The sequence below is a fragment of the Pongo abelii genome, chromosome 9 (genome assembly GCF_028885655.2).
Source record: "Pongo abelii isolate AG06213 chromosome 9, NHGRI_mPonAbe1-v2.0_pri, whole genome shotgun sequence".
NCBI classification, from domain to species: domain Eukaryota; kingdom Metazoa; phylum Chordata; class Mammalia; order Primates; family Hominidae; genus Pongo; species Pongo abelii.
In genome coordinates this window covers 120,338,437-120,366,086 of record NC_071994.2, presented here as the reverse complement: position 1 = coordinate 120,366,086, position 27,650 = coordinate 120,338,437, and the positions used below count along the sequence as shown (strand labels likewise).

Sequence of the window (27,650 nt, the reverse complement as noted above, 5' to 3'; positions counted from 1 at the left end):
CTAATAGAATTCGGCTGTGAATCTGTCTGGTCCTGGACTTTTTTTTGGTTGGTAGGCTATTAATTATTGCCTCAATTTCAGAGCCTGTTATTGGTCTATTCAGAGATTCAACTTCTTCCTGGTTTAGTCTTGGGAAGGTGTATGTGTCCAGGAATTTATCCATTTCTTCTATATTTTCTAGTTTATTTGCGTAGAGGTGTTTATAGCATTCTCTGGCGGTAGTTTGTGTTTCTGTGGGATTGGTGGTAATATCCCCTTTATCATCTTTTATTGCATCTATTTGATTATTCTCTCTCTTCTTCTTTATTAGTCTTGCCAGAAGTCTATCAATTTTGTTGATCTTTTCAAAACACCAGCTCCTGGATTATTGATTTTTTGAAGGGTTTTTTGTGTCTCTATCTCCTTCAGTTCTTCTCTGATCTTAGTTATTTCTTGCCTTCTGCTAGCTTTTGAATGTATTTGCTCTTGCTTCTCTAGTTCTTTTAATTGTGATGTTACGGTGTTGATTTTGGATCTTTCCTGCTTTCTCTTGTGGGCATTTAGTGCTGTAAATTTCCCTCTATGCACTGCTTTAAATGTGTCCCAGAGATTCTGGGACGTTGTGTCTTTGTTCTCATTGCTTTCAAAGAACATCATTATTTCTGCCTTCATTTTATTTACCCAGTAGTCATTCAGGAGCAGGTTGTTCAGTTTCCATGTAGTTGTGCGGTTTTTAGTGAGTTTTTTAATCCTGAGTTCTAATTTGATTGCACTGTGGTCTGAGAGACAGTTTGCTGTGATTTATGTTGTTTTACATTTGCTGAAGAGTGCTTTACTTCCAATTATGTGGTCCATTTTAGAATAAGTGCAATGTGGTGCTGAAAAGAATGTATATTCTGTTGATTTGGGGTGGAGAGTTCTGTAGATGTCTGTTAGGTCTGCTTGGTGCAGAGCTGAGTTCAAGTCCTGGATATCCTTGTTAACCTTCTGTCTTGTTGATCTGTTTAATATTGTATGTCAAGTAATTTTTCAAGTAACTTGTGCTGTCAAGTAGCACTAAGTGTGTATTACTTTAGGCATATATAATCCAAGATAATTTTGTCCTCGTATAAAATGATGTTTACATTGTGAATTTATCTTGGAATTCTCTTGGAGCTGCTCACACAGTATATGGCATACCTGTAGGTGCTCAGTAAATATTTATTGTTCTGAGGGTTTTCTTAGAAAGAATTCACATTTAGAGAACTCAAATGATGGTACTAAAGAGGCAGCCCGGCTGGGAGCAGTGGCTCACACCTGTAATCCCAGCACTTTGGGAGGCCAAGGCTGGCGGATCACCTGAGGTCCAGAGTTTGAGACCAGCCTGACCAACATGGAGAAATTACGTCTGTTCTAAAAATACAAAATTAGCTGGGCCTGGTGGCATATGCCTGTAATCCCAGCTACTCGGGAGGCTGAGGCAGGAGAATCGCTTGAACCTGGAAGGCAAAAGTTGCAGTGAGCCAAGATCCACCATTGCTCTCCAACCTAAGCAAGAAGAGCGAAACTCCACCTCAAAAACAAAGAGGCACCCGGGCGCAGTGGCTCACGCAAGTAATTCCAGCACTTTGGGAGGCCAAGGTGGGCAGATCACGAGGTCAGGAGATTGAGACCGTCCTGGCTAACACGGTGAAACCCCATCTCTACTAAAAAATACAAAAAATTAGCCAGGCGTTGTGGTGGGCACCTGTAGTCCCAGCTACTCTGGAGGCTGAGGCGGGAGAATGGTACGAACCCAGGAGGCAGAGCTTCCAGTAAGCCGAGATCACGCCACTGCACTCCAGCCTGGGTGACAGAGCGAGACTCCATCTCAAAAACAAAAAAAAACAATGACACAAAAAACAAAAGCTTGCCCAAGATCACGCCACTGCACTCCAGCCTGGGGGACAGATCGAGACTACGTCTCAAAAAAAAAAAAAAAAAGCAAGGCAGCCCATTTCCAGGTGGATAGTGTTAAGTGGAAAAAAAGAGGATGGAGGCCAACCCAAAGGGGGCGCCAATCCCCCCTGTCCAACACCTTCTCACCAAAAGTTCCCGTTTGGCTGGAGGCAGACCCTGTGGCTCTTGACCAGACTTCTCTGGGAGCAATTCTCTGCCATTTGTATCTTAAGAAGGCCCTCACCCTCTTTGAGTGGAGTCAGAGGATGCCTCAGATTCCAGATGTAAGCATCAGAACCGCTTTCTCTCAAGAGCTCCCTAATTTTGGGAAGGAAGAGCCTGTCCCACACTGTCAGGCCCTGAGGTCAGCAGATCTGCTCCTCCTTCCCGTGCAGTAGGTCTAGGTGCTGATGAGGGCAGTCCAGGGCGCTCTTGTTCTGGGACAGGCTCCAGTCCCCTTGCTCCAGCAGGTCTGGGGCAAGGAGGTCAGAGGTGGTGGGAGGGCCCCTGCTCTCTGTTTCCACTTCGTCTGGATCCTTGCTGCTGCAAAGTGGCACTGATTCTAGCTCTGTCCCTTCCTCCTTGGCTTTCCGGCTCCGATGGGGCCAGTGGCAGGGTCCACTCCTACAAACTTGATTGGAAGCCACATTCCTCTGGCTCAAATATACTTCCAGCATGTAGTAAACGGTCCAGAAGACGGTGAAACAGCCTACCAGCACCAGGGTCTGGGGCCGAGGCAAGCACCTACGTGAGGCACTGTTTCCCGAAGCCTACAGCCTTTCTCAGCCCAGGACAATGAGCTCAGAAAGTCTTTTTCCTTCTAGGGACTGCCTTTTTCACCCAAACTGTTCCCCCACCCCCTCCCCGACAAGACCTGTCCTGTAAGACTTAGGCTAGCAGGGTAGGAGCAATGCTATGAAACCACTGCTGGGACCCAGGTCTTCCCAGTCCTTCACCCTGCAGGTCACCCTGAGAAGCACTAAGAACTCCATCCCCCAGACAGGACAGTCCCGTCTACCCGCAGCTTGAGTCTTGGCCCTAGTACCTTGAGGGTATTGGGGGTGATGGTGTAACCATCTTCCTCGGGAATTTTCAGCCCCGGTGGGCAGGGCAGGGCGAAGTCATCGTGCAGGTATCTTCCACTCATGGCACTCTCTAACAGCCTGTGGAGAAGAAAAGGGGTAAGGATGCCCCACTGACTGTGGTGCCTATACCATCTGCCCTCACCCATCTTCCCGCCTTACAGCTGAAGACAGGGAAGCCCCACAGCAAAAAGGAGAGGCCCAGACTGTGAGTTCCCAGCCCGGGGCTCCATCTACCGGCTTGAGGCTGGAGCTGGGAAGCACAGCTGGGGTTCAGAGGGCGATGGGCTCCCTAGGCGGCCCTTCCCCTGTGACCGGCCTTCCCTCTGACACATGCGGCTTTACCCACCTTTGTCTGTCCCTGATGTCTACTGGACTCCACACAGAGCCATATAGGGTCAGCTGCCATTGCCGGAGGATGCCGACCTGGAATGACTCATCCCCTAGGGCAGCAAGGGGCAGCTCGTGAGCCACGCCCCTGTGTCAGCCATGCCAGACAGCAGAGGCCCTGCCCGCCCTGCCACCCAAAGGGGCTCAGGCCACATGGTCTGCTCTAGGAGCTGCCTCACTGTGTCCCGCTGAACCCAGGTTCTGCAGAAGGGCCTCACTAGGTACCCTTAGGGATGGAAAGGGTTGAAAGGCTATACTCCAAAGCAGAGCCTTGCTTTTCTCTCCCATCTTTTGGGGGTTCAGCTGGGATTGGAAAAAATGTCTTTCTACCAAATTAAAGAAAGCTTTGAAAAACCACTGGCCTAGCGAATACCTAACTTGACTGGAGGATGGGAGGGTGGAGCTCAATTTCCAGTCTATACGCTGATACTAAGGATATTCACAATTCATGGATATTGTGGCCTTCACTTATGGTGACCTTCCACAAGTCACCTCAAACCTCTGGGCCAGTTTAAAAAAAATGGTGAAATGAGTCCTGCCCTTACCTGCCTACCGGGGCTGGCCGAAAGATGGTTATATGTAAAAGGACTTGAAATGTGGTTTCGACAAGGACTTTTTGTTGCTATCCTGAGGAAAAATGGATGGGTCACTCCTCCAAGGAATATGAGAGGTAGTATAAATGAGCAGTTTCAGATAGCAATGCCCATTTCATGGATGGGGCACACTCTTGGCATCAACCCTCTTGGTCCAATGGCAACCCTATATATTGCACACGGGACACTTTCTGTGGGGACTCTGAGATGCAGAGGGACCAGATAACGAGCAGGAAAGGCAGGGCCTAGTGCGAGGGCAGGAGACTCACCGACATCCCTGATGACAAGCCTGTAGGTCCCTCGGGCTCTCTCCCCCCAGCATCGCACGGTGGAGAAGGTCCAGTCATTGAAGCCGTTGGGATCCCTGAGGAAAGAACACAGCAGAAACAGGTGGAAGGCGTGGGCCAGAGAGCTGACCTTCCCCCAGCAACACTTTCTTACTGTAGTAGCCATGGAAACAACTTGGGAGGGTGCCATGAGGGCTTCTCAGGTGCCCCTTGCCGCTGGGGTCTCGTGGAAGGAGGAACTTGTGTTAACGTGGTTTGGTGGAAAAAGCAAGCATGCAGTGCACACAGGCTTGGAGTCCCATGGATCTAGGTTTATTCTTATTCTCTTGGGCACTTACTAGCTCCATGACTTGCTTTCTTTTTTTTTTTTTTTTTTTGGAGACAGGGTCTCACTCTGTTATCCAAGCTGGAGTGCAGTGGAGTGCAGTGGCATGATCACAGCTCACTGCGGCCTTGAGTTCCCAGGTTCAAGTGATCCTCCCACCTCAGTCTCCTGAGTAGCTGGGACTATAGGCCTGTAAGGTTAATCTTTAAATTTTTTGTAGAGACAGGGTCTCACTTTGTTGCCCAGGCTGGTCTTGAACTCCTGGCTTCAAGTGATTCTCCTGCCTTGACCTCCCAAAGTGCTGGGATTACAGGTGTGAGCCACCACACCCAGCCAGTTTCCTCATTTGTAAAAGGAGGTTACAAAGTCTAATCTAGGGGGTTCTTAGAAGGATTAGAGAACGTGCACGTGAGGTGCAGGGCCTAGCACTTGAAGAAGGCATGTGACGAAAGGCTTCCAGCCACCAGGGATAGCCAGTGCCACAGTAGTTTAGGACAGTGCCAGGATCCATTTCTCCCATTTCTTTTCCTTGGAAAGGCCCTTGTTGAAAAGGTTGCTCAGGCCTCGGGCAGTGTACGTACGAGTCCATGCTGCGGGGGGCGCCGATGAGGGACATCATTCCGCTGGGGCAGAACAGCTTCAGCTCCAAGCTGCCGCGCCGTGGGTGAGCGATGGAGACTGTCACTGCCACATGCTCCAGGGTCTTCAGCCCCGACATCTCCAGGTCCATCCTGCTGACTGTGGAAAGTCAGGCTGGGCAGCTGGGAAGCCAGCCCGCAAACACGCCTTCACTTCACCCCCATGTACACAAAGACACGCTCACTGAAGCCACATACAAACATCTACAGCAACCCTAGTATAGGACCTCGCCTATACTAGTAAATGGAATGGAGTTGCTGCTCTCAAGTTTACAATGTAGCTTCAAGTCTAGTTAGGAAGACAACACATACCCAAAATAAGAATATAAGAATATTCTTATCTACAATATAAGAATCCAGTAGAGCAACTTCAATCATTCATTCATCCAAAACATTATTTACCGGGTACCTCCTCCATTTCAGGCACTGTACTAGATGCTGGGAATATAAAGATAAGATGGGCGTGGTCCCTGTCTCCTACCTGCAAGTGGAAAATGATATGGTATGGGAAATACACATAATTGATAAGGGAAGAGAAATAAGTCAGATGGGTTTAGGCACCCAGCAGTGAGACACACTGAAGGAAATGAATACAGATTGGTAGAGAGGGTTGGTAGAGGGCATTCTAGGCAGTGGAAAAGGCATGAACAAAGACAAAATGCACACATCTCACTGAAGACGATGCACAATTAATTTTTTTTTAATGCTGGTGGATAAATTTCAAGCAAATTATGTGAGTGAAAAAAACAATCTCAAAAGAAGCATATAGCTGGGCAAGGTGGTGTGCACCTGTGGTTCCAGGTACCCAGGAGGGTGAGAGGGTGAAGTGGGAGGATTGCTTGAGCCTGGGAGGTGGAGATTGCGGTGAGCCATGCTCATGCCTCTACACTCCAGCCTGGGCGACAGAACAAGACTCTGTCTCAAAAAAAAAAAAAAAAGAAAGAAAGAAAGAAAAAGAAAAAGGTTGCATAGTGTGCACAATTCCATTTACATGACGTTCGTTGAAATAACATACCTGCAGAGATGGATAAAAGATAAATGGGTGCCAAGGGCCAGGGACACAGGGAGGGGATGGGTGTGGCCAGAAAGGGGTAACACAAAGGAGTCTTGTGATAATGGAATTGTTCTGGATGTTGGTTGTGGTGGTAGTTATGCAAGGCTACATGTGATAAAATTGCATACAGCTACACAAGCGCAAACACAAATATTGACAGCATGTATATCTGGTGAACTCTGAATAAGCTCTATGGATTGTACCAATGTCAATTTCTTGGTTTTGATATTATACTTTAATTGTGTGAAATATTAAGATTGGGAGAAGGGTGCATGGGACTTCCCTTGTACATTCCTTTGCAACCTCCTGTAAATCTACAATTATTTAAAAAAAAAAAAAAACTACTGAAGTGGAAGACTCAACTGGAGACTATTAAGAAATTAGGTTGCAATGAGAACAATTCTTTTTAAAGCACCCTTTCTTCCATGAATTTATTCCAGTTCAGGCATGGTGGCTCACTCTGGTAATCCCAGCAGTTTGGGAGGCTGAGGCAGGAGGATGACTTCAGCCTGGTAGACATCATCTTTACAAAAAATAAAAAAATTAGCTGGATATAGTGGTAAGTACCTGTGGTCCCAGCTACTCAGGAGGTTGAGGGTGGGAGGATGGCTTGAGCCCAGGAGGTTGAGGCTGCAGTGAACCATGATTGTGCCTCTGCACTCTAGCCTGGGCAACAGAGTGAGATCCTGTCTCAAAAAAAAAATTATTCCAGTATACAAGGCAGAGTGCAATATGTTCATTTTACAGATGCAGCAGCTCAGACAGGTACTGAAAGTAAGAGCTGGGTAACCCAGGATGGGATGGGAAGGGCTTTAAAGATTTTTATTTTAAATAAGCAACTGAGACCTATTATAGACGACTGAGCAAGGACAGAGTTGGTTTTTTTTTTGGTTGCTCTTTTTTTTTTTTTTTTTTTTTTATACAGAATCTAGCTCTGTCACCCAGGCTGGAGTGCAGTGGTGGGATCTCGGCCCACTGCGACCTCTGTCTTCTGGGTTCAAGCAATTCTCCCGCCTCAGCCTCCTGAGTAGCTGGTATTACAGGTGCCTGCCACCACACCCAGCTAATTTTTGCATTTTTAGTAGAGACGGGGTTTCACTGTGTTGGCCAGCCTGGTCTTGAACTCTAACCTTGTGATCCGCAGCCACCCCTCGGCCTCCCAAAGTGCCGAGATTACATGCTGGAGCCATGCGACCAGCCAGGACAGAGTTTTTTAAAAAAAGTGCTGAAAGGGCCAGGAGCCATGGCTCACACCTGTAATCCCAGCACTTTGGGAGGCCAAGGCGGGCAGATCATGAGGTCAGGAGATTGAGACCATCCTGGTTAACACGGTGAAACCCCATCTCTACTAAAAATACAAAAAAATTAGCCAGGCATGGTGGCAGGCACCTGTAGTCCCAGCTACTCGGGAGGCTGAGGCAGGAGAATGGCGTGAACCCGGGAGGCGGAGCTTGCAGTGAGCCAAGATCATGCCACTGCACTCCAGCCTGGGCGACAGAACGGGACTCCGTCTCCAAAAAAAAAAAAAAAGTGCTGAAAGAAGGCTGCTCTAACAGCTGTGGGTAGGATGAACTAGAGACAGGAAGAGACAGGTGGCAGAAGACCAGCTAAGATGCCACTGCCTCCTTCAGGGAGGTGGCTTGTGTGTGGGTAATAGAGACTGAGGAGAAGGAGGAAAGGAAAGGCTTCAGGCTTTCTATGACACCACTTTCTGTCCTTCCTAGTCCCTGTCCTTACTGACCTTCTGCTCAGTCCCCTCTCACTGCACTCACTGAAGAGTGCCATCTCCCATTATCCACCACAACACCATTGTCAGAACTTCACAGTGCTTTACCTCCTTAACTCTAGATCTTTCTCCACGCTATGCCGGCCACCCACATCCCGGCCATACTCTGGACTTGTCTTTATTGGGGGTTGCTTTGCTTTTGAATGGTTTAGTTACATTCATTGTGGGTTTTCTTATTAGATAAACAATACAAATTAACTGAAGGTAAATTGGAAGAGCAGATGAATGAAAATGAAAACAAAAAAGCACCCAGATGTTATGTTGTTCCATAACACGTTGGTAAATATCCACCCAGGCCCTTTCTGTGTGTGTATGGATGTGTGCATGTGTACATTTTCTTTTTTTGGGACAGAATTTTGCTCTTGTTACACAGGCTGGAGTGCAGCGGTGCGATCTTGGCTCACTGCAACCTCCGCCTCCTGGGTTCAAGCGATTCTCCTGCCTCAGCCTCCTGAGTAGCGGGGATTACAGGTGCGCACCACCGTGCCTGACTGATTTTTGTATTTTTAGAAGAGATGGGGTTTCACCATGTTGGCCAGGCTGGTCTCGAACTCCTGACCTCAGGTGATCCACCCGCCTCGGCCTCCCAAAGTGCTGGGATTACAGGCGTGAGCCACCACATCCAGCCAAGAAAATTTTCTTGAGATCTTTGAGAACTTCTCATTTTTGAGAACCCCACTATACCACGTAATTTTCCAATGAAATGTACCTGAATGTTTTCAGTCATCACTTCAGATATGTAATGAGTGTAAAAGTGTGCTTAAGAAAAAGTAAAGAATTCCATGCCAGGCCAAAATATACACCCTGTTCCTGGGCGTGGTGGCTCATTCCTGTAATCCCAGCACTTTGACGAGAGTTTGAGACCAGCCTGGCCAACTTGGTGAAACCCCATCTCTACTAAAAATACAAAAAATTAGCCGGGTGTGGTGGCGGGTGCCTTTAGTTCCAGCTACTCGGGAGGCTAAGGCAGCAGAATCTCTAGAACCTGGGAGGCAGAGGTTGCAGTGAGCCGAGATCACCCCACTGTACTCCAGCCTGGGCAACAGAGCAAGACTCTGTCTCAAAAACAAAAACAAAAACAAAACATACACCCGTTATAGTTATCTGGGTCTCTCTTACTGGTTAAGTGCTTTGCTTTTGTTGTACAACAACCTTGAAGATAGTTTCATTCAAATTTGCGCCTCATTAAACATACAAATCCTGTCTGGGCGCGGTGGCTCACACCTGTAATCCCAGCACTTTGGGAGGCTGAGGTGGGTGGATCACAAGGTCAGGAGTTCAAGACCAGCCTGGCCAACATTGTGAAACCCCCATCTCTACTAAAAATACAAAAAAAAAAAAAATTAGCTGGACATGGTGGCGGGCGCCTGTAATCCCAGCCACTCAGGAGGCTGAGGCAGGAGAATCGCTTGAACCCTGGAGGCAGAGGTTGCAGTGAGCCAAGATTGTGCCATTGCACTCCAGCCCAGGTGACAGTGCGAGACTCCATCTCAAAAAAAAAAAAAAAAAACCAACAAAAAAACATACGAATCCATTTAATAAGCCTGTTCAGGGTCTTTCTCAAGATAAAATCCTGATTTCTGAATTCCAAGAGTCCACTGGTGTTTCTATTATAATGTCCATCCCTCTCTTTGAATTAATTACAAGTCTCTTTCCCTGACTAAATATGAATTATTCTATGGCAAGCGTCTTATACCTCTTCGTAGCCTCAGTGCCAGGGAATGCCTGGCACAACAAATATTTCTTGGTAAATGTTTAATGGATGAGTAAAGTCAAGGTTAATTTTTTTTTTTTTTTGAGACAGAATTTTGCTTTTGTCGCCCAGGTTGGAGGGCAATGACGCCATCTCAGCTCACTGCAACCTCTCCCTCCCGGGTTCAAGCAATTCTCCTGCCTCAACCTCCTGAGTAGCTGGGGTTACAGGAGCCTGCCATCACACCCGACTAATTTTTGTATTTTCAGTAGAGACGGGGTTTTGCCATGTTGGCCAGGCTGGTCTCCAACTCCTGACCTCAGGTGATCCACCCGCCTCGGCCTCCCAAAGCACTAGGATAACAAGTGTGAGCCACCACGCCCGGTTTTTTGTTTTTGTTTTTTCTTTTTTTTTGAGACAGAGTCGTGCTCTGTCACTCAGGCTGGAGTGTAGTGGTGTGATCTCAGCTCACTGCAACCTCCACCTCCCAGTCTCAAGCGATTCTCCTGCCTCAGCATCTGAGTAGCTGGGATTACAGGTGTGTGCCACTACGCCTGGCTGATTTTTGTATTTTTAGTAAAGACAGCATTTCACTGTGTTGGCCAGGCTGGTCTCGAACTCCTGACCTCAAGTGGTCTACTCACCTCAGCCTCTTAAAGTGCTGGGATTGCAGGCCTGAGCCATTATGCCCTGCCTAGCCGTCTTCTTTCGGAAGAGATTTGCTCACATCGGCATTTCTTTTTTTTCTTTTTTCTTTTTTTTTTTTGAGACAGAGTTTCAGCTTTGTCACCCAGGCTGGAGCTCAGTGCCACGATCTAGGCTCACTGCAACCTCCACCTCCTCGGTTCAAGTGATTCTCCTGCCTCAGCCTCCCGAGTAGCTGGGATTACAGGTGCCTGCCACCAAGCCCAGCTAATTTTTTGTTGTTGTTGAGAAGGAGTCTCACTCCGTTGCCCAAGCTGGAGTGCAGTGGCACGATCTTGGCTCACTGCAACCTCCACCTCCCAGGTTCAAGCGATTCTCCTGCCTCAGCCTCCTGGACAGCTGAGACTACAGGCATGCACCACCACACCCAGCTAATTTTATTGTATTCTTAGTAGAGACAGGGTTTCACCGTGTTGGTCAGGCTGGTCTCGAACTCCTGGCCTCAAATGATCTGCCTGCCTCGGCCTCCCAAAGTGCTAGGATTACAGGCATGAGCCACCGTGCCCAGCTCTCACATTGGCACTTCTTATGAAATGACTACTTCCCTAGGAATGGGCTGTCTTTCCACTTGTCTGATCCTCAGCTTTCTGTTCTTGTCTCTTATCTGAGTCTCTCTTATCTGAGTTCCAGCAGTTATCCTGTAGTGATGAGGAGAGTAAGAGTCTTTCCCTTCTGGCAGGAAGTGTACCCTATCTGCCAAATTAGAGTTCTGGTTGTGCCCTGGTAAATGGAGACTTAGAGACTTTCTGTGTAAGAGCAGTCAGCATGACCTTAACTGTGGCAAATGTTTCCTGCCCATTGTCAGGTAGACTTCATCAGCTCCTCTCTATTATAAGGTCCCTGGGGGCAGGAGCTGGGTTTAATTTATCTTGGTATCTCCTGCAATGTTTAGCATAGTAGCCCAGTGTCATCCTCGTAGCAGATTAATTCAGCAACGATTTATTAAGTGCCCATGAGCTAGGCATTTTACTTGGTTCTGGAGATACCAAACAATGTCTGCTTTCATGGAAATAACTTGTCTTATATAGTGGCAGAAAGTTGACAATTGAACTGGGTGATAGGTAAATAGGGGATCATTGTGCTATTCTCTTTATATTTCTGTGTTTGAAATTTTTCATAATAAAAAGTGTAAAAAGGTAGAGTGCAGGAAGAGTGTCCTGGGAAGAATGAGGTTCTGAGAATGTTTTGGACAAACAGATGAAGCACTCAATCAGCAACCAGAACTAACAGAGGATGTTGTTGGAACTGGCCTTATAAGTTGATCTCATGGAGCTACCTCCACGGTTACCAGAGGCTGAGAAGGGTAGGGAGTGTGGGGGAATGAAGAGAGGTTTGTTACTGGGCTTGGTAGCTCACGCCTGTAAACCCAGTGCTTTGGAAGGTTGTGGTGGGAGGATCTCTTTTTTTCTTTGAGACGGAGTCTTGGTCTGTCATCCAGGCTGGAGTGCAGTGGCACGATCTCTGCTCACTGCAAGCTCCGCCTCCTGGGTTCACGCCATTCTCCTGCCTCAGCCTCCCGAGTAGCTGGGGCTACAGGTGCCTGCCATCACGCCCGGCTAATTTTTTGTATTTTTAGTAGGGATAGGGTTTCACTGTGTTAGCCAGGGTGGTCTCGATCTCCTGACCTTGTGATCCACCCGCCTTGGCCCCCCAAAGTGCTGGGATTACAGACATGAGCCACCACGCTCAGCCAGGAGGATCTCTTAAGGCCAAGAGTTCGAGACCAGCCTGGGCAACATAGAAAGACCCTATCTCTACAAAAAAACAAACAAATAAAAATTATCCAGGCATGGTGGTGCAGGCTTGTAGTCGCAACTAATGGAGAGGCTGAAGCAGGAGAGTTGCTTGAGCCCAGGAGTTCGAGGTTACAAATAATCTTGCCACCACACTCCAGTTTGGGTGAAAGAGCAGGACCTTGTCTCTGAAAAATAATAATAAAAAGAATAAGAAAAAAAAGAGATGTTGGTTAATGGATACAAAAATACAGTAAAATACAGTTAGAATAAGTTCTAGTGTTTGATAGCAAAGTAGGGTGACTATAGTAAACAATAACTTATTGCGTATTTCAAAATAGCTAGAAGATTTGGAATATTCCCAACACAAAGAAATGATAAGTATTTGTGGTGATGGATACCCGAATTACCCTGATTTGATTATTACATATTGTATGCATGTATCAAAATATCAGATGTATCCCATAAATATGTGCAATTGTTATGTACCAATAAAACAAGAATTGGCCGCTGGGCACCGTGACTTACACCTGTAATCCCAGCACATTGGGAGGCCGAGGCAGGCGGATCACGAGGTCAGGAGTTCGAGACCAGCATGGCCAATATGGTGAAACTCTGTCTCTACTAAAAATACAAAAATTAGCCAGGTATGGTGGTGCACACCTGTAGTCCCAGCTACTCGGGAAGCTGAGGCAGAAGAATCGCTTGAACCCAGGAGGCGGAGGTTGCAGTGAGTTGATATCATGCCGCTGCACTCCAGCCTGGGTGACAGAGCGAGACTCCATCTCAAAAAAAAAGAGAAAAAAGAACTGGCCTTATAATTAGATCAAAGCCTTTATGATTTGAAGGGCATCAAGGCAGTATCTACAGCACTCAGAAGCCTGCCATTCACCTTTATAGGTGTAGAGGAGGGTTGGTACTTGAAGCCCAGGTGGGACTCTGATTTTTCCTTCTTCACTGTTTCTAGAGTCTCTAGTCCAGAGTGTAGCTAAACCATAGCAACAGATAGAATACACTGATAACATCCTGCCAATAACTGCTTTTTTTTTTTTTTTTTAAGATGGAGTTTCACTCTTGTTGCCCAGGCTGGAGTGCATTGGCACTATCTCGGCTCACTGCAACCTCTGCCTCCCAGGTTCAAGTGATTCTCCTGCCTCAGCCTCCCAAGCAGCTGGGATTACAGGCACTCTCTGCCATGCCTGGCTAATTTTTGTATTTTTAGTAGAGATGGGGTTTCGCCATGTTGGCCAGGCTGGTCTCGAACTCCTGACTCAGGTGGTCCACCCACCTCGGCCTCCCAAAGTACTGGGATTACAGGTGTGAGCCACCGCGCCTGGCCAATGCTGCTTCTTCACTCTTGCTCTAGCTATAGTCAAATCTTCCCCCAATCTTAGAAGTGGTGGATGGGAATGACACGTTGGGAATAGGAAAGGAGTTTATCAGTGAAAGGACTGGCATTCAAGGGGACAGTCACATCTTCAGCCTCCTTCTTTTTATGAATTTCCAAGCTTTCTTTCAATCATTTCAGTCAGGGTGACATAGTCTCTAAAGGAGAGGTTGAGTAAGTTGCTTGCAGACTCTTGATAGTAGTGGAGAGAAGAGTAAATAAGACTGCTGTTGCCCATGCCTCAACTCAGGCGTGTTGAATTAGAGTGCCTGGGGCAATGTCTCCAGATGATGATTATGGACACTAAAGATTAAGAACTGGGCCAGGCGCGGTGGCTCACGCCTGTAATCCCAGCACTTTGGGAGGCCAACGTGGGCGGATCACAAGGTCAGGAGGTTGAGACCATCCTGGACAAGAAGGTGAAACCCTGTCTCTGTTAAAAATACAAAAATTAGCTGAGCGTGGCAGTGCATGCCTGTAATCCCAGCTACTCTGGAGGCTGAGGCAGGAGAATCACTTGAACCCAGGAGGTGGAGGTTGCAGTGAGCCGATGCCACTGCACTCCAGCCTGGCTACAGAGCGAGACTCCGTCTCAAAAGAAAAAAAAAATTAAGAACTGATTTATACCAATTCTCTTTGCTTACATTCATGGAGCAAGCTTATAGACCTGGCAACTTTTGCCTTCGTTAAATTTCATTTGATTTATTTGTCACTTAGCTGGATTACTAGTGATGTTTCCCTCTCAAAACAGGAGAGTGAAATGCTTTACACCTTAGGAAATATTAAGGGACATTCCATTTACAGTTCATTGAGTAGTCATCTTTAAAATGAATTCAGAATAAGGAACAGTCAGTCTTTCTCCCTACCCCCTACCTTCATCCCCAATATATTAAAGATGCAAAAAGCACACCTGTCCCTTGTTTTCAGGGAAGCTAGAGTGTTGCCAATGGCAACCACCAGACCACTTGAGATTTACTGCTGCAGATTCCCTAAGCAACTTGGGAAACCATCTTTGCAGGTAATCATCAGTGAGAAAAGGCTATGGATAAACTAGTTCTCTTGCATCCCCAGCTACCACCTGTTTCTAACTTTTCCTCTGTGGCATAGGAGACTCTGAACAGCCTGTTCACCAGGGGAAGAGTTAAGGATTCTCTGTCTCCACTGTGTCTCTGGGGCAAGGCGGAATACAGAGAAAGCTTTCTTTGGAAAAAGCAGAAGCAGCATCTGCTCTGGGTATAGGCAAATTGCAAGAACTACTTGCCAGGAAGAATTTCTGCCCAGCTCGTAGCCTGGCACGGTGGTGTTAAAAAGACTCTTTTCAAGCTCCATTGGCACTTCTGGGTATTACAGAATTCATAGTTGAATGTTCTCTGAGATCTGTGGAATAAGAAGCACCTTTCAACATTTAGACACACATGGCAAACGTATTACGGTTCTCCAGAAAAACAGAACCAATAGGATATATGTAGATATATAGAAAGAAATTTATCGTGAGGCATTGGCTCATAAGATTACGAAGGCTGAGAAATCAGCCATCTGCTATCTGCAAGCTGGAGGCCTAGGAAAGACAATGATGTAGCTCTAGTCTAAGCCTGAAGGTCTGAGAACCAGGAGTGTTGATGTCTGAGGGCAGGAGAAGATAAATGTCCTTGTTCAAGCAGAGAGAGCAAATTTGCCCTTCCTCTGCCTTTTCGGTTCTATTTGCACCCTCGACCAGTTGGATGATGCCTGCCCACGTTGGTGAAGATGGATTTTCTTTGTTCGGCCTACTGATTCCATTGCTAATCTCATCTGTAAACACCCTCACAGACACAACCAGAAGTTACATTTTACCAGCTATCTGGACATCCCTTAGCCCAATCAAGGTGACACATAAAATTAACCATCACAGAAAGCAACAAGAAATCAACTTCATGGTCCAGTTACCACTTCCTCTGAGACATTAGTGATTTCAGTCTGCTGATATTTTGTTATCTGAAATAACTCTGTCTTACATGAATATGTGCTGGCTTTTTAGGGTCCATCTTCTAATAGGAGCCTCCTTCCTCAATGTTCCTAGCAAGTCCATGGGATATCCAACATCCTTCAGTCCCAAAATATCCACAGTGCTCTACCAAGAGCTGCGGATGCTCTGAGCTGTTCTGTTAACACCACCTCCCACAATACTAGCTGGCATGGCAGTTTCTGCTGGGGATTGTCACAGCTCTGATGGGGACAATGCACACTGCTGTATTCAGTTATTGTGCTGTGGTCCTTGCTGGATACTGACACCTCTGTAGGCTGGCACTGCCATGACTCTGTTCCCTCTTGTGGGCACTCTGAGTCTTTTCAACTGCTCCATTGAGAGCCTTCTGGGTACTAAAGGAGTACCTGGGCTGTAGCATAGAATAATTTCCCTTGCTCTTTTGGATATACATTCAGAGAGAGGTCCCAAAACATGTTATTTGAGCCCTAGTGTGTTACAGAGACAGAGAAACAGCTCTTTCTTTCTATTTTTGTTTTTGTTTTGAGACAGCGTCTCAATCTGTTGCCCAGGCTGGAGTGCAGTGGCGTGATCTCGGCTCACTGCAACCTCCACCTCCTGGGTTCAAGTGATTCTCGTGCCTCAGCGTCCCAAGTAGCTGGGACTACAGGCGCATGCCATCATGCCCAGCTAATTTTTGTATTTTTAGTAGAGATGATGTTTCACCATGTTGGCCAGGCTGGTCTCGAACTACTGATATCAAGAGATCCGCCTGCCTTGGCCTCCCAAAGTGCTGGGATTACAGGTGTGAGCCATGGCACCTGGTCCAAGAAACAGCTCTTTCAGTGTCTAGATGAGACTTGTCTTTTCCACGTGCCCTGGATTTTCAGCTAAGGGGTTGAAATAGAGTTGCATTTGAGTAACAATGACCACACCTCATTCTGATGACCAAGGCACTGGCTCTTGAAAAAGGCTATCATGCTTAGCTCCTTATTTCTCTAGAAGGAAGACTCTCAAATGAAGTGCCCAGCCTTTCTGCCAATAAACTTCCTTAGACCCATCCCACCAGCTAGCCAGACACACCCAGCCATACCTGAGTCATCCTCAATAGACAAGATGAGAGCTCTGATCCAACCCTGTGCAGCCATGTGCTATCTTAAAGGTTTTTCATGTTTGTAAATTTTATTTATCCTATAGGATCATAAGACACTTGAGATCCGAGGCTATGTTTTCCACTTCTTTTATATCTGCTAACATTAGTGTAGCCCCAGAACTATCCTGCCGTGAAGCAAAACAAACCTAAGTAACCCTTTAATTTAAAAAGTACTTTTGTAAGTATTGTCTCATTTAGTTTTTACAACAACTTTATTAGTTAGGTTATTATTATCTTCATCTTGAAGATGAGATCATTCAAGCTGTCCAAGGTCACCAAGCCACTTGGTTGCGGAGCTGAGCCTTGAATCACCATTAACTCACTCAATGTTCAGGTCTCTTTCCATTACTCCACTGCTGTCAGCTTCAGAAACCAGCTATAATGCTTATACTCTAAAGCTAGCTGCTACCTTCCCTCTCTTCCCTCCTCATCTCCCAGATCTCAGCAGGAAATGTGAAAGACGACTGAGAACAATTCATTTTTCTTTCTTTCTTTTTTTTTAAGATGGAGTCTCACTCTGCTGCCCAGGCTGGAGTGCAATGGCATGATCTCCACTCATTGCAACCTCTACTTCCTGGGTTCAAGCAATTCTCCTGCTTCAGCCTCCCCAGTAGCTGGGATTACAGGTGCCCGCCACCATGCCCAGCCAATTTTTATATTTTTAGTGGAGACGGGGTTTCGTCATTTTAGCCAGGCTGCTCTCGAACTCCTGACCTCAGGTGATCCACCTGCCATGGCCTCCCAAAGTGCTGGGATTACAGGCATAAGCCACTGCGCCCAGCCAATTAATTTTTATTTTATCCTTATTCTTTCCTTTTTCAACTTGCTCTCTTGTATGTGGTGCCTTTTCCTGCTTGTAGCTAAGATTGTCTTATGGTCTAAATATTTGTGACATCCCATGCCACCCAAAATTCATATATTGAAGCCTTAACCCTCAGTGTAATGGTATATGGATATGGGGCCTTTCTTGGAGTGGTACTTAGGTTTAGATGAGGTCTTGAGGGTGGGGCCTCTATGACGTGATTAGTGTCCTTATAAGAAGAAGAGGAGAAACAAGAGCTCTCTTTCTCTGCCATGTGAAGATACAGCAAGATGACTGCTGAGGGTCATCTGCAAGTCAGCAAGAAGGCCATCACCAGGTAACTGAATTGGCCAGAACCATGATCTTGGACATCCCAGCTTCCAGAACTGTGAGAAATAAATTCCCGTTGTTTAAGTCCCCCTGTCTGTTGTATTTTGTTTTGGCCACCTCAACTGACTAAGGCCTTGTTGTCCCTTCTTTTTTTGCCTTGACTCCCAGATCTCTAGCCTGTCATAGTCAAAAAAAGGAGAGGATTCCTTGTTGCTGCTTTGGTCTTCTGGTTTTTAGGCATTTTTTTCCCACTTGCTTCTGGAAGGAAACAGTATAAAGGTAAGAGTGCTGACTTCATAAAGAGAAAGTTAGCTGATGTAGCTTCAGATTCCAACTCTGCTCTTTTTTTTTGTGAGCTCAGAGAAGTCCTTTAATATCTACAGCCTTCAGACAGGTAGTTTCATCTCTCTGAGGTTGTTTTCTCATCTGCAACATAAAGGGATTGAAAAACATGGTCCAGAACCTTTTCAGGTGTAAAATGTTCTGATTTTATTATTTTTACTTATTTATTATCATCCTCATTATTATTATTATTATTTGAGATGGAGTCTTGCTGTGTCACCAGGCTGCAGTGCAGTGGTGCCATCTCGGCTCACTGCAACCTCTGCTTCTTGGGTTCAGGCAATTCTCCTGCCTCAGCCTCTCAAGTAGCTGGGATTACAGACACACCACCACACCCAGCTAATTTTTTTGTATTTTTTAGTAGAGACAGGGTTTCACCGTGTTGGCCAGGCTGGTCTTGAACTCCTGACCTCAGGTGATCCACCTGCCTCTGCTCCCCAAAGTGCTGGGATTACAAGGGTGAGCCACCGCGCCCGGCCATTATTTTGTTTTTAATTGACATCCTGGGTTCCTCCTCTCTTGCTTTCAGTCTCTTAGCTACCTAACATCCCTCCTTATCAGCCACCAATTCATGTATTCAGTCTGTCTGTCTTCCTAAGTTTTGATCGTATATTTCATATTCTCAGATACTAAAGCTAGGCACCCTAAAATACACAAAGGCTCCCTGGGAGAGGGAATTTTTGCTACAGAATCAGCTACAGCACAATATTGTCTTGGTAAGGTTTTTCTTTGGTGGTGGTTGTTTTTTAAGACTAACTTCTCAAAGACAGGGAGTTTATTTCAGTGAGTCTAGTTCATTTACACAGTGTAGGAGGTATTTATGGCTTGTTGGTCTATGTACCTTGAAGTCAAGCAGTCTGTTTTGTTTTGTTTTATGTCTTTCCTTTATTCCACTATTTTCGGTGCACTGTGCACAGCCATGCTGTACTGTCTTCTATGGAAACCCTACTAACCATTTGCCATTATTATTTTAGCTTGGCTCCACCAGGGGTGGAGGACAAACATATCATTCTAGGTTCTTCCCCAACTCATACTTCAAACCCCATTCTAGAAGAGATGTAATTAATCACCTCCCCTTAGGTCCGTCAGATACTCTGAATAGGTGATCTTGTAGCTGCATCCCTGAAGCTGTGAAACAGCGGCTTTAGCTGTATACATATTCAACTCTCCCTCTCCAAGTCAACAGAGTACGAAGTAAACACACAGTTGCTGAAAATAACTCAGCCCATGAGACCAGCTCCAAAATGCGACTGCAATTGACAGGCCTTGAGGTCTATCAATAAGGGATAGACAAGAAATAAGCATACATGGCTGCTGCCACAGAACCAGCTGGGCTGTTTATAACCACGAGGGATTCTTCAGGGACTCCAGGGTAGGACTGCAAGTTTTTTCAGGAATAAGTGGGGTCAGCTGTATGGGCTATTTAAACTATTGGATATGGGCTGGGCATATTGGCTGACGCCCGTAATCCCAACACTTTGGGAGGCCGGGGTTGGGGCAGTGGGATGAAGGGTGGGGGGCGGATGTGGATCACCTGAGGTCAGGAGTTCAAGACCAGCCTGGCCAACATGGCAAAACCCCGTCTCTACTAAAAAATACAAAAAAAATTAGCTGAGTGTGGTGGTGTGCTCCTGTAGTCCCACTGACTCAGGAGGCTGAGGCGGGAGAATCGCTTGAACCCGGGAGTCGGACATTGCAGTGAGCCAAGACTGCACCACTACACTCCAGCCTGGGTGACACAGTGAGACTCCATCTCAAAAAATAAAAATAAAAATAAAATATGGAATATGGAGTGAGGCATGTATCTTTGAGTGCTCTTGCTCAGTAAAATTGCTAAATGGGGAGGAATTTTCTTTCTTTCTCCTGGAAAAGGTTCTTTCCTCAGATGGTTTCTAATACACTCCTCCATCCCTGTATTCTATGGTCTTTAAATGAAACTGATTCTATATGTCAGAAAGTAGTGCAGATTTTAATTCTCCTCACTGGCTTCCCTTGGTGCTAGGATGAAACACTTGATTATATATATACATATATGTTGCCTAGGCTGGAGTGTGGTGACTATTCACAGATGCTATTGTAGTGCACTGTGGCTTCAAGTGGTCCGCCTGCCTCAGCATTTTGAGTAGCTGGGACTATAGGTGCACCACCATGCCTGGCTTTTTGCTCTTGCTTTATTGAACTCGCTTTAGCTGTGTTTCCATAGGTAAGGCAGAGAATTTCTTTTTTTTAGAGAGCGTCTCGCTCTGTCACCGGGCTGGAGTGCAGTGGCGTGATCTCGGATCACTGCAACCTCTGCCTCCCGGGTTCAAACGATTCTCCTACCTCAGTCTCCTGAGTAGCTGGGACTACAGGCGCGTGCCACCACAACTGGCTAATTTTTTTTTTTGTATTTTTAGTAGAGACAGGGTTTCACCATCTTGGCCAGGCTGGTCTCGAACTCCTGGCCTCAAGCAATTCACCCATCTCAGCCTCTCAAACTGCTGGGATCACAGGCATTAAGCCATGGTGCCTGGCCTAAAGGAGAGAATTTCTTCCTGATGAATTTTTTAAATAAAAAATGTTAATATCTTTATTGAGATAGAATTCAGATACCATAAAATTCATCCACTTAAGTGTACAATGTAATGGTTTTAGTATATTCCCAAACTGTGTAGTCATCACCATGTTCTAAATTTCCAACATTTTCATCGCCCTAAATGAAATGCTATATCCATTAGTAATCATTCCCCATCCTCCCCTACCCTTCAATCCTTCCAGCCCTAGGCAAACCCTAATCTACTTTCTGTTTTTATAGATTTGCCTATTCTGAACATGTCATATAAATAAAATCATACAAAATATGACTTTTGCATCTGGTTTCAGTCAATTGCAGTAACATTTTTAAGGTTCGGCCACATTATAGCACCAGTATTCATTTCTTTTCTCTTTTCTTTTCTTTTTTTTTTTTTTGGGACAGAGTCTCACTCTGTCACCCAGGCTGTAGTGCAGCGGCACGATCTCAGCTCACTGCAACCTCCGCCTCCAGAGTTCAGGCGATTCTCCTGCCTCAGCCTCCTGAGTAGATGGGATTACAGGTGTGCACCACCACACCCGGCTGATTTTTGCATTTTTAGTAGAGACAGGGTTTCACCATATTGGCCAGGCTGGTCTCCAACTCCTGACCTCAGGTGATCCGCCTGCCTCGGCCTCCCAAAGTGCTGGGATTGCAGGCATAAGCCACTGCACCCAGCCCCCAGTATCGGTAATCATTTATTTATTTATTTATTTTATTATTTTTTTTTTGGAGACAGAGTCTTGCTCTGTCGCCCAGGCTGGAGTGCAATGGCATGACCTTGGCTCACTGCAACCTCTGCCTCCCAGGTTCAAGCAATTCTCCTGCCTCAGCCTCCCAAGTAGCTGGGACTACAGGCACACGCCGCCATGTCCAGATACTTTTTTGTATTTTAGTAGAGACAGAGTTTCACCGTGTTGCCTAGGCTGGTTTCGAACTCTTGACCTCAGGTGATCCACCCGCCTCAGCCTCCCAAAGTGCTGGGATTACAGGCATGAGCCACAGCGCCTGGCCTTTTGAATTTTTTTGTTAGAGGTAGTCTTACTTTGTTGTCCAGGTTGGTCTCAAACTCCTGGCCTCAAGCAATCCTCTGCCTTGGCCTCCCAAAATGCTAGGATTATAGGAATAGGCCACCACACCTGGCCTTTCTTCTTCTTTTTTTTTTTTAATCTTTGTTTTACTTTACTTTTTTTTTTTTTTTTTTTTTTTTTAGATGGAGTTTCGCTCTTGTTGCCCAGACTGGAATGCAATAGTGTGATCTTGGCTCACTGCAACCTCCACCTCCTGGGTTCAAGCAATTCTCCTGCCTCAGGCTCCCGAGTAGCTGGGATAACAGGCATCTACCACCACACTGAGCTAATTTTTTGTTTAGTAGAGACAGAGTTTCACCAGGTTGGCCAGGCTAGTCTCGAACTCCTGACCTCAGGTGATCCACCTGCCTCGGCCTCCCAAAGTGCTGGGATTACAGGCGTGAGCCAGCGTGCCTGGCCTAATTTTTTTTGTTTCTTTTTTAAAGATTGTTTGAGCTAGTGTGGGTCCTTTATGTTTTCATATGATTTTTAGGATCAACTGGTCAATTTCTGCAAAAAAAGCCAATTAGAATTTTGCTAGGGATTACATTGAATTTGTAGATCAATTTGAGGAGTACTGCCATATTAGTATTATGTCTTTCAACCATGAACACAGGGTGTTTTTCCATTTATTTAGATCTTCTTTATTTAACAATGGTTTGTTCTGTTCAGTGTACAAATTTTTTTTTTTTTTTTGAGAGAGTCTCGCTCTTATTGTCCAGGCTGGAGTGCAATGGTGTGATCTCACTGCAAATTCCACCTCCCGGGTTCAAGTGATTCTCCCATCTCAGCCTCCTGAGTAGCTGGGATTACAGGCACACATCACCATGCCCAGCTAATTTTTGTATTTTTAGTAGAGACAGGGTTTCACCATGTTGGCCAGGATGGTCTCGATCTCTTGACCTCATGATTCTCCTGCCTCAGCCTCCCAAAGTGTTGGGATTACAGGCATGAGCCATTGTACCCAGCTGGACTTGTTTTCTTAATTTCATTCTCAGAATTTTCATTGCTTTCATATAGAAATTTTCATTGCTTGTATATAAAAATATAATTAATTTTTGTTATATTGGTCTTATAGCTTACAACTTTGCTGAACTTACTTATTAGTTCAAGTAGTTTTTTTAGTGTATTCCTTAGGGTTTTTCACATATCAGATCACACAGGTTAAGGACATGCATTGACTGTGGCTGAGTGGGTTGCAGAAAACTGCTGCCTGCATGAAGAAAGTCTCCCCTGCCTTCCACTGCTCATCACCAGCCCTGGAGCTCACCAGCATGTCTGTGGTACCTACCACCTAATCACTCACAGACTAGCTGACCACAGAGGGGGAGCCCAATCAGTTCAGCAACAAGTACATCCAGCAGACCAAGCCCCTCACCCTGGAGCACACCATCAAATTGTATCCTATTATCAATTATACTTTTTTTTTTTTTTTGAAACAAAGTCTTGCTCTGTTGCCCAGGCTGGAATGCAGTGGCACAATTTCGGCTTACTGCAACCTCCACCTCCTGGGTTCAAGCGATTGTCCTGCTTCAGCCTTCCACCTAGCTGGAACTACAGGTGTGTGCCACCACGCCTGGCTAATTTTTGTATTTTAGTAGAGATGGGGTTTCGCCATGACGACCAGGCTGGTCTTGAACTCCTGACTTCAAGTGACCTCCCCACCTCAGCCTCCCAGAATGCTGGAATTACAGGCATGTGCCACTGTGCCTGGCCATCAATTATACTTTTGGTACAAAAGAGCCCCTCTATGAGAAAGACAGCTCTGTCTCATCCAGATTTCAGCAAATGAGGGAAGAATTGGATACAATTGGAATGAGGAGTAACATAGAAGGGGATTCTGATTGTTTACAAGCACTGGTGTGGCTACTCTATGTATTACTGCTACAGCTGGGAGCAACTTCCTTCAAGTTGGTGAAGGCCAGGCGGTAGGTGAAGGCCAGGTTGGTGAAGGCCCTGGTGGTAGGCCAGGCACTGTGGCTCACATCTGTAATCCCAGCACTTTGGGAGGCCGGGGCAGGTGGATAGCTTGAGGTCAAGAGTTCGAGACCAGCTTGGCCAACATGGTGAAATCCCATCTCTAGTAAAAATACAAAATTAGCCGGGCGTGGTGGCATGTTCCTATAATTCCAGCTACTCAGGAGGCTGAGGTAGGAGAATTGCTTGAACCTGGGAGGCAGAGGTTGCAGTCACGGAGATTACACCACTGCACTCCCTGGGTGACAGAGCGAGACTCCGTCTCAAAAAAAAAAAAAAAAAAAAAAAAAAATATATATATATATATATATATATATATATATATAACCTGATGGTGAACTTAACCCAGGAGAAGGTGAAGTTGAAGGACTAAAATGCTTAATGACTGGGATACTGGGTCATCAAGATGGAGTTCTGAAAGATGCAAGACTGGGTCATACTGCATTGGTAACTGGTGGAGACCAAATATCCATATATTCCTGCACATATTACAAAGCCTAAGGAACATAAGAAGTTGTTTCTGGCTCAACTTCAAGAAAAAGCCTTGTTTGCAATCTCTAAAAATTACAAGCTCATAGCTGCACCATTGTTTGAATTGTATAACAATGCACTGGGGTATGGACCTATTGTTTGCAGTCTCCCTTAACTGTTGAGCAGTTTCAAATTTATACACAACGGAATTCCTATGTGGTGGAGAAGTAAAAGAAGCCATTTCTGTGAACACAGCTATACAGTGTAGAAGAATAAGTGATAGAAAAGATTTTTGGGCTGGGCATGGTGACCCACATCTGTAATCCCAGCACTTTGGGAGGCTGGGGCAGGATAACTGCTTGAGCCCAGGAGTTCTAGACCAGCCTGGGCAACAAAGTGAGACTCTGTTTCTACACACATACACATACACACACACACACACACACATTAGCCAAGTGTGGTGGTATGCACCTGTGGTCCCAGCTATTCAGGAGGCTGAGGCAGGAGAATTGATTGAACACAGGTGGTTGAGGTTACAGTGAGTCATGTTCATGCCACTGCACTCTAGCCTGGGTGACAGAGAGAGATGGTGTCTCAAAATAAGGTTTTTTGTTTTATTTCTTTCCTGATCCCTAAATTGACACCTATTTCCCTCCCTCCCTCTTTCTCTCTCTCTCTTTTTTTTTTTTTTTTTTTTTTGAGACAGAGTCCAGTCACCCAGGCTGGAGTGCAGTGGCACGATCTCAGCTCACCACAACCTCCACCTCCTGGGTTCAAGCAATTCTCCTGCCTCAGCCTCCTGAGTAGCTGGGATTACAGGCATGCGCCACCACACCCAGCTAATTTTGTATTTTTAGTAAATGGGGTTTTTCCATGTTGGTCAGGCTGGTCTTGAACTCCTGACCTCAAGTGATCTGTCCGCCTAGACCTCCCAAAGTGTTGGGAATACAGGCGTGAGCCACCATGCCCAGCCCGTGCTTGGAAGTTATCAGAAAAAAAATCTTAGGGAACTCAAAACTGTTTCTAAAGTTGGTATGAACTGTAAGGGAAGAATATCTGATATCTACTCTGGTTTCCACATCCCGCTTTGGTACAAATTGGCTCGACTGCGTAGGGGATTTAGAATTGGGTGAGAGGCCCGCACCACATGGCTCAAATGCTACTGAGAGGTGACAGCGTGCTGGCAGCCCTCCCTCGCGGCGCCTCCTCTGCCTGGGCTCCCACTTTGGCGGCACTTGAGGAGCCCTTCAGCCCGCCGCCGCACTGTGGGAGCCCCTTTCTGGGCAGGCCAAGGCCGGAGCCAGCTCCCTCAGCTTGCGGGGAGGTGTGGAGGGAGAGGTACCGGCGGGAACCGGGGCTGCGTGCAGGGCTTGTGGGCCAGCGCGAGTTCCGGTGGGCGTGGGCTCGGCGGGCCGGCACTCCGAGCAGCGGGCCGGCGCCTCCCGCCCCGGGCAGTGAGGGGCTTAGCACCCGGGCCAGCAGCTGTGGAGGGTGCGCCAGGTCCCCCAGCAGTGCTGGCCCGCCGGCGCTGCACTCCAACTGTCCCCGGGCCTCAGCTGCCTCCCCGTGGGGCACGGCTGGGGACCTGCAGTCTGCCATGCCCTAGCCTCCCACCCACCGCCCTGTGCTCCTGGGCAGCCCCAGCCTCCCTGACTAGCACCAACCCCCGGCTCCCCCGCGCCTGGTCCCATCCACCGCCCGAGGGCTGAGGAGTGGGGGGCACACGGGGCAGGACTGGCGGGCAGCTCCTCCTGCCGGCTCCCCCTGCCGGCTCCCCCTGCGGCCGCCCTGGAGGATCCACTAGGTGAAGCCAGCTGGGCTCCTGAGTCTAGTGAGGACTTGGAGAACCTTTATGTCTAGCCAAGGGATTGTAAATACACCAATCAGCACTCTGTATCTAGCTCAAGGTTTGTAAATGCACCAATCAGCACCCTGTGTCTAGCTCAAGGTTTGTAAACGCACCAATCTGCACTCTGTGTCTAGCTGATCTGGTGGGGACTTGGAGAACCTTTATGTCTACCTAAGAGATTGTAAATACACCAGTCGGCACCCTGTCAAAACAGACCAATCAGCGCTCTGTAAAACAGACCAATCGGCTCTCTGTAAAATGGACCAATCAGCAGGATGTGGGTGGGGGTTGGGGAGGCGGGGGCCAGATAAGAGAATAAAGGCAGGCTGCTGGAACCGGCAGTGGCAAGCCGTTTGGGTACTCTTCGACGTTGTGGAGGTGTTGTTCCTTCGCTCTGCAGTAAATTTTACTGCTGGTCACTCTTTGGGTCGAGACTGCTTTTATGAGCTGTAACACTCACGGCGAAGATCTGCAGCTTCACTCCTAAAGCCAGGGAGAACGAATAACTCCAGACGCGCCATCTTAAGAGCTATAACACTCACGGCAAAAGTCTGCAGTTGGAGTCCTGAAGCCAGCGAGACCACGAACCCACCAGAAGGAAAAAACTCCGAACACATCCGAACGTCAGAAGGAACAAACTCTGGACACACCGCCTTTAAGAACTGTAACACTCACCGCGAGGGTCTGCGGCTTCGTTCTTGAAGTCAGTGAGACCAAGAATCCACCAATTCCGAACACATTATTACCCTACCTCATCATGTCCTGTCCACTCCTATTTTTTTTTTTTTTTTTTAAGAGATGGTGTCTTTGGCCGTGCAAAGTGGCTCACTCCTGTAATCTTAGCAATTTGGGAGGCCGAGGTTGGAGGTTTGCCTGAGCTCAGTAATCCCAGACCCCCCTGGGCAACATGGTGAAACCCCATCTCTACTAAAACACAAAAAATTACCCAAGCGTGGTGGTGCACACCTTGTAGTCTCAGCTACTCAGGAGGCTGAGGTGGGAGAATCACGTGAACCCAAGAGGCGGAGGTTGCAGTGAGCCGAGATTGTGCCCTTGCATGCCAGCCTGTGTGGCAGAGCAAGACTCCATCTCAAAAAAAAAAAAAAAAGAGATGGTGTCTCTCCGTTATCCAGGCTAAAGTGCAGTACAGTGGCTTTTGAGAGGTGCGATTATAGCGTACTACGGCGCTGAGCTCTTGAGCTCAGGCAATCCTCCTGTGTCAGCTTCCCAAGTAGCTGGGACTATAGTTGGCACTACTCTCCCGGCTTCTGCCCTTATTTTTAACTTAATATTTAACTAAATGGGGCCAGGCGTGGTGACTCATGCTTCTAATCCCAGCACTTTGGGAGGCCAAGGTGGGCGGATCACTTTAGTTCTGGAGTTTGAGACCAGCCCCGCCAACATGGCTAAACCCTGTCTCTGCTAAAAATACTACACAACAATTAGCCAGGCATGGTGGCACATGCCTGTAACCCCAGCTACTCGGGAGGCTGAGACGCTAGAATCACTTGACCCCAGAGGCAGAGGTTGCAGTGAGCTGAGATTGTGCCACTGCGTTCCAACCTGGATGACA

General features: G+C 46.8%; 1 protein-coding gene and 1 pseudogene across 1 annotated transcript; one reads left to right on the top strand and one right to left on the bottom strand.

The window, feature by feature from the left end:
- Positions 1-2,106: 2,106 nt before the first annotated feature.
- LOC100460893 (proprotein convertase subtilisin/kexin type 7) lies at positions 2,107-5,306 on the bottom strand. Its single transcript, XM_054525163.2, has 5 exons — positions 5,155-5,306; positions 4,231-4,325; positions 3,328-3,421; positions 2,942-3,059; positions 2,107-2,621 (listed from the first exon to the last, which is right to left on the bottom strand). Exons 1-5 carry the CDS (start codon positions 5,301-5,303, stop codon positions 2,262-2,264), a joined length of 816 nt encoding a protein of 271 aa, XP_054381138.1. The 5' UTR covers positions 5,304-5,306; the 3' UTR covers positions 2,107-2,261.
- Positions 5,307-17,777: 12,471 nt separating this feature from the next.
- On the top strand, positions 17,778-25,686 carry LOC100457944 (cleavage and polyadenylation specificity factor subunit 5-like; annotated as a pseudogene).
- Positions 25,687-27,650: the final 1,964 nt, after the last annotated feature.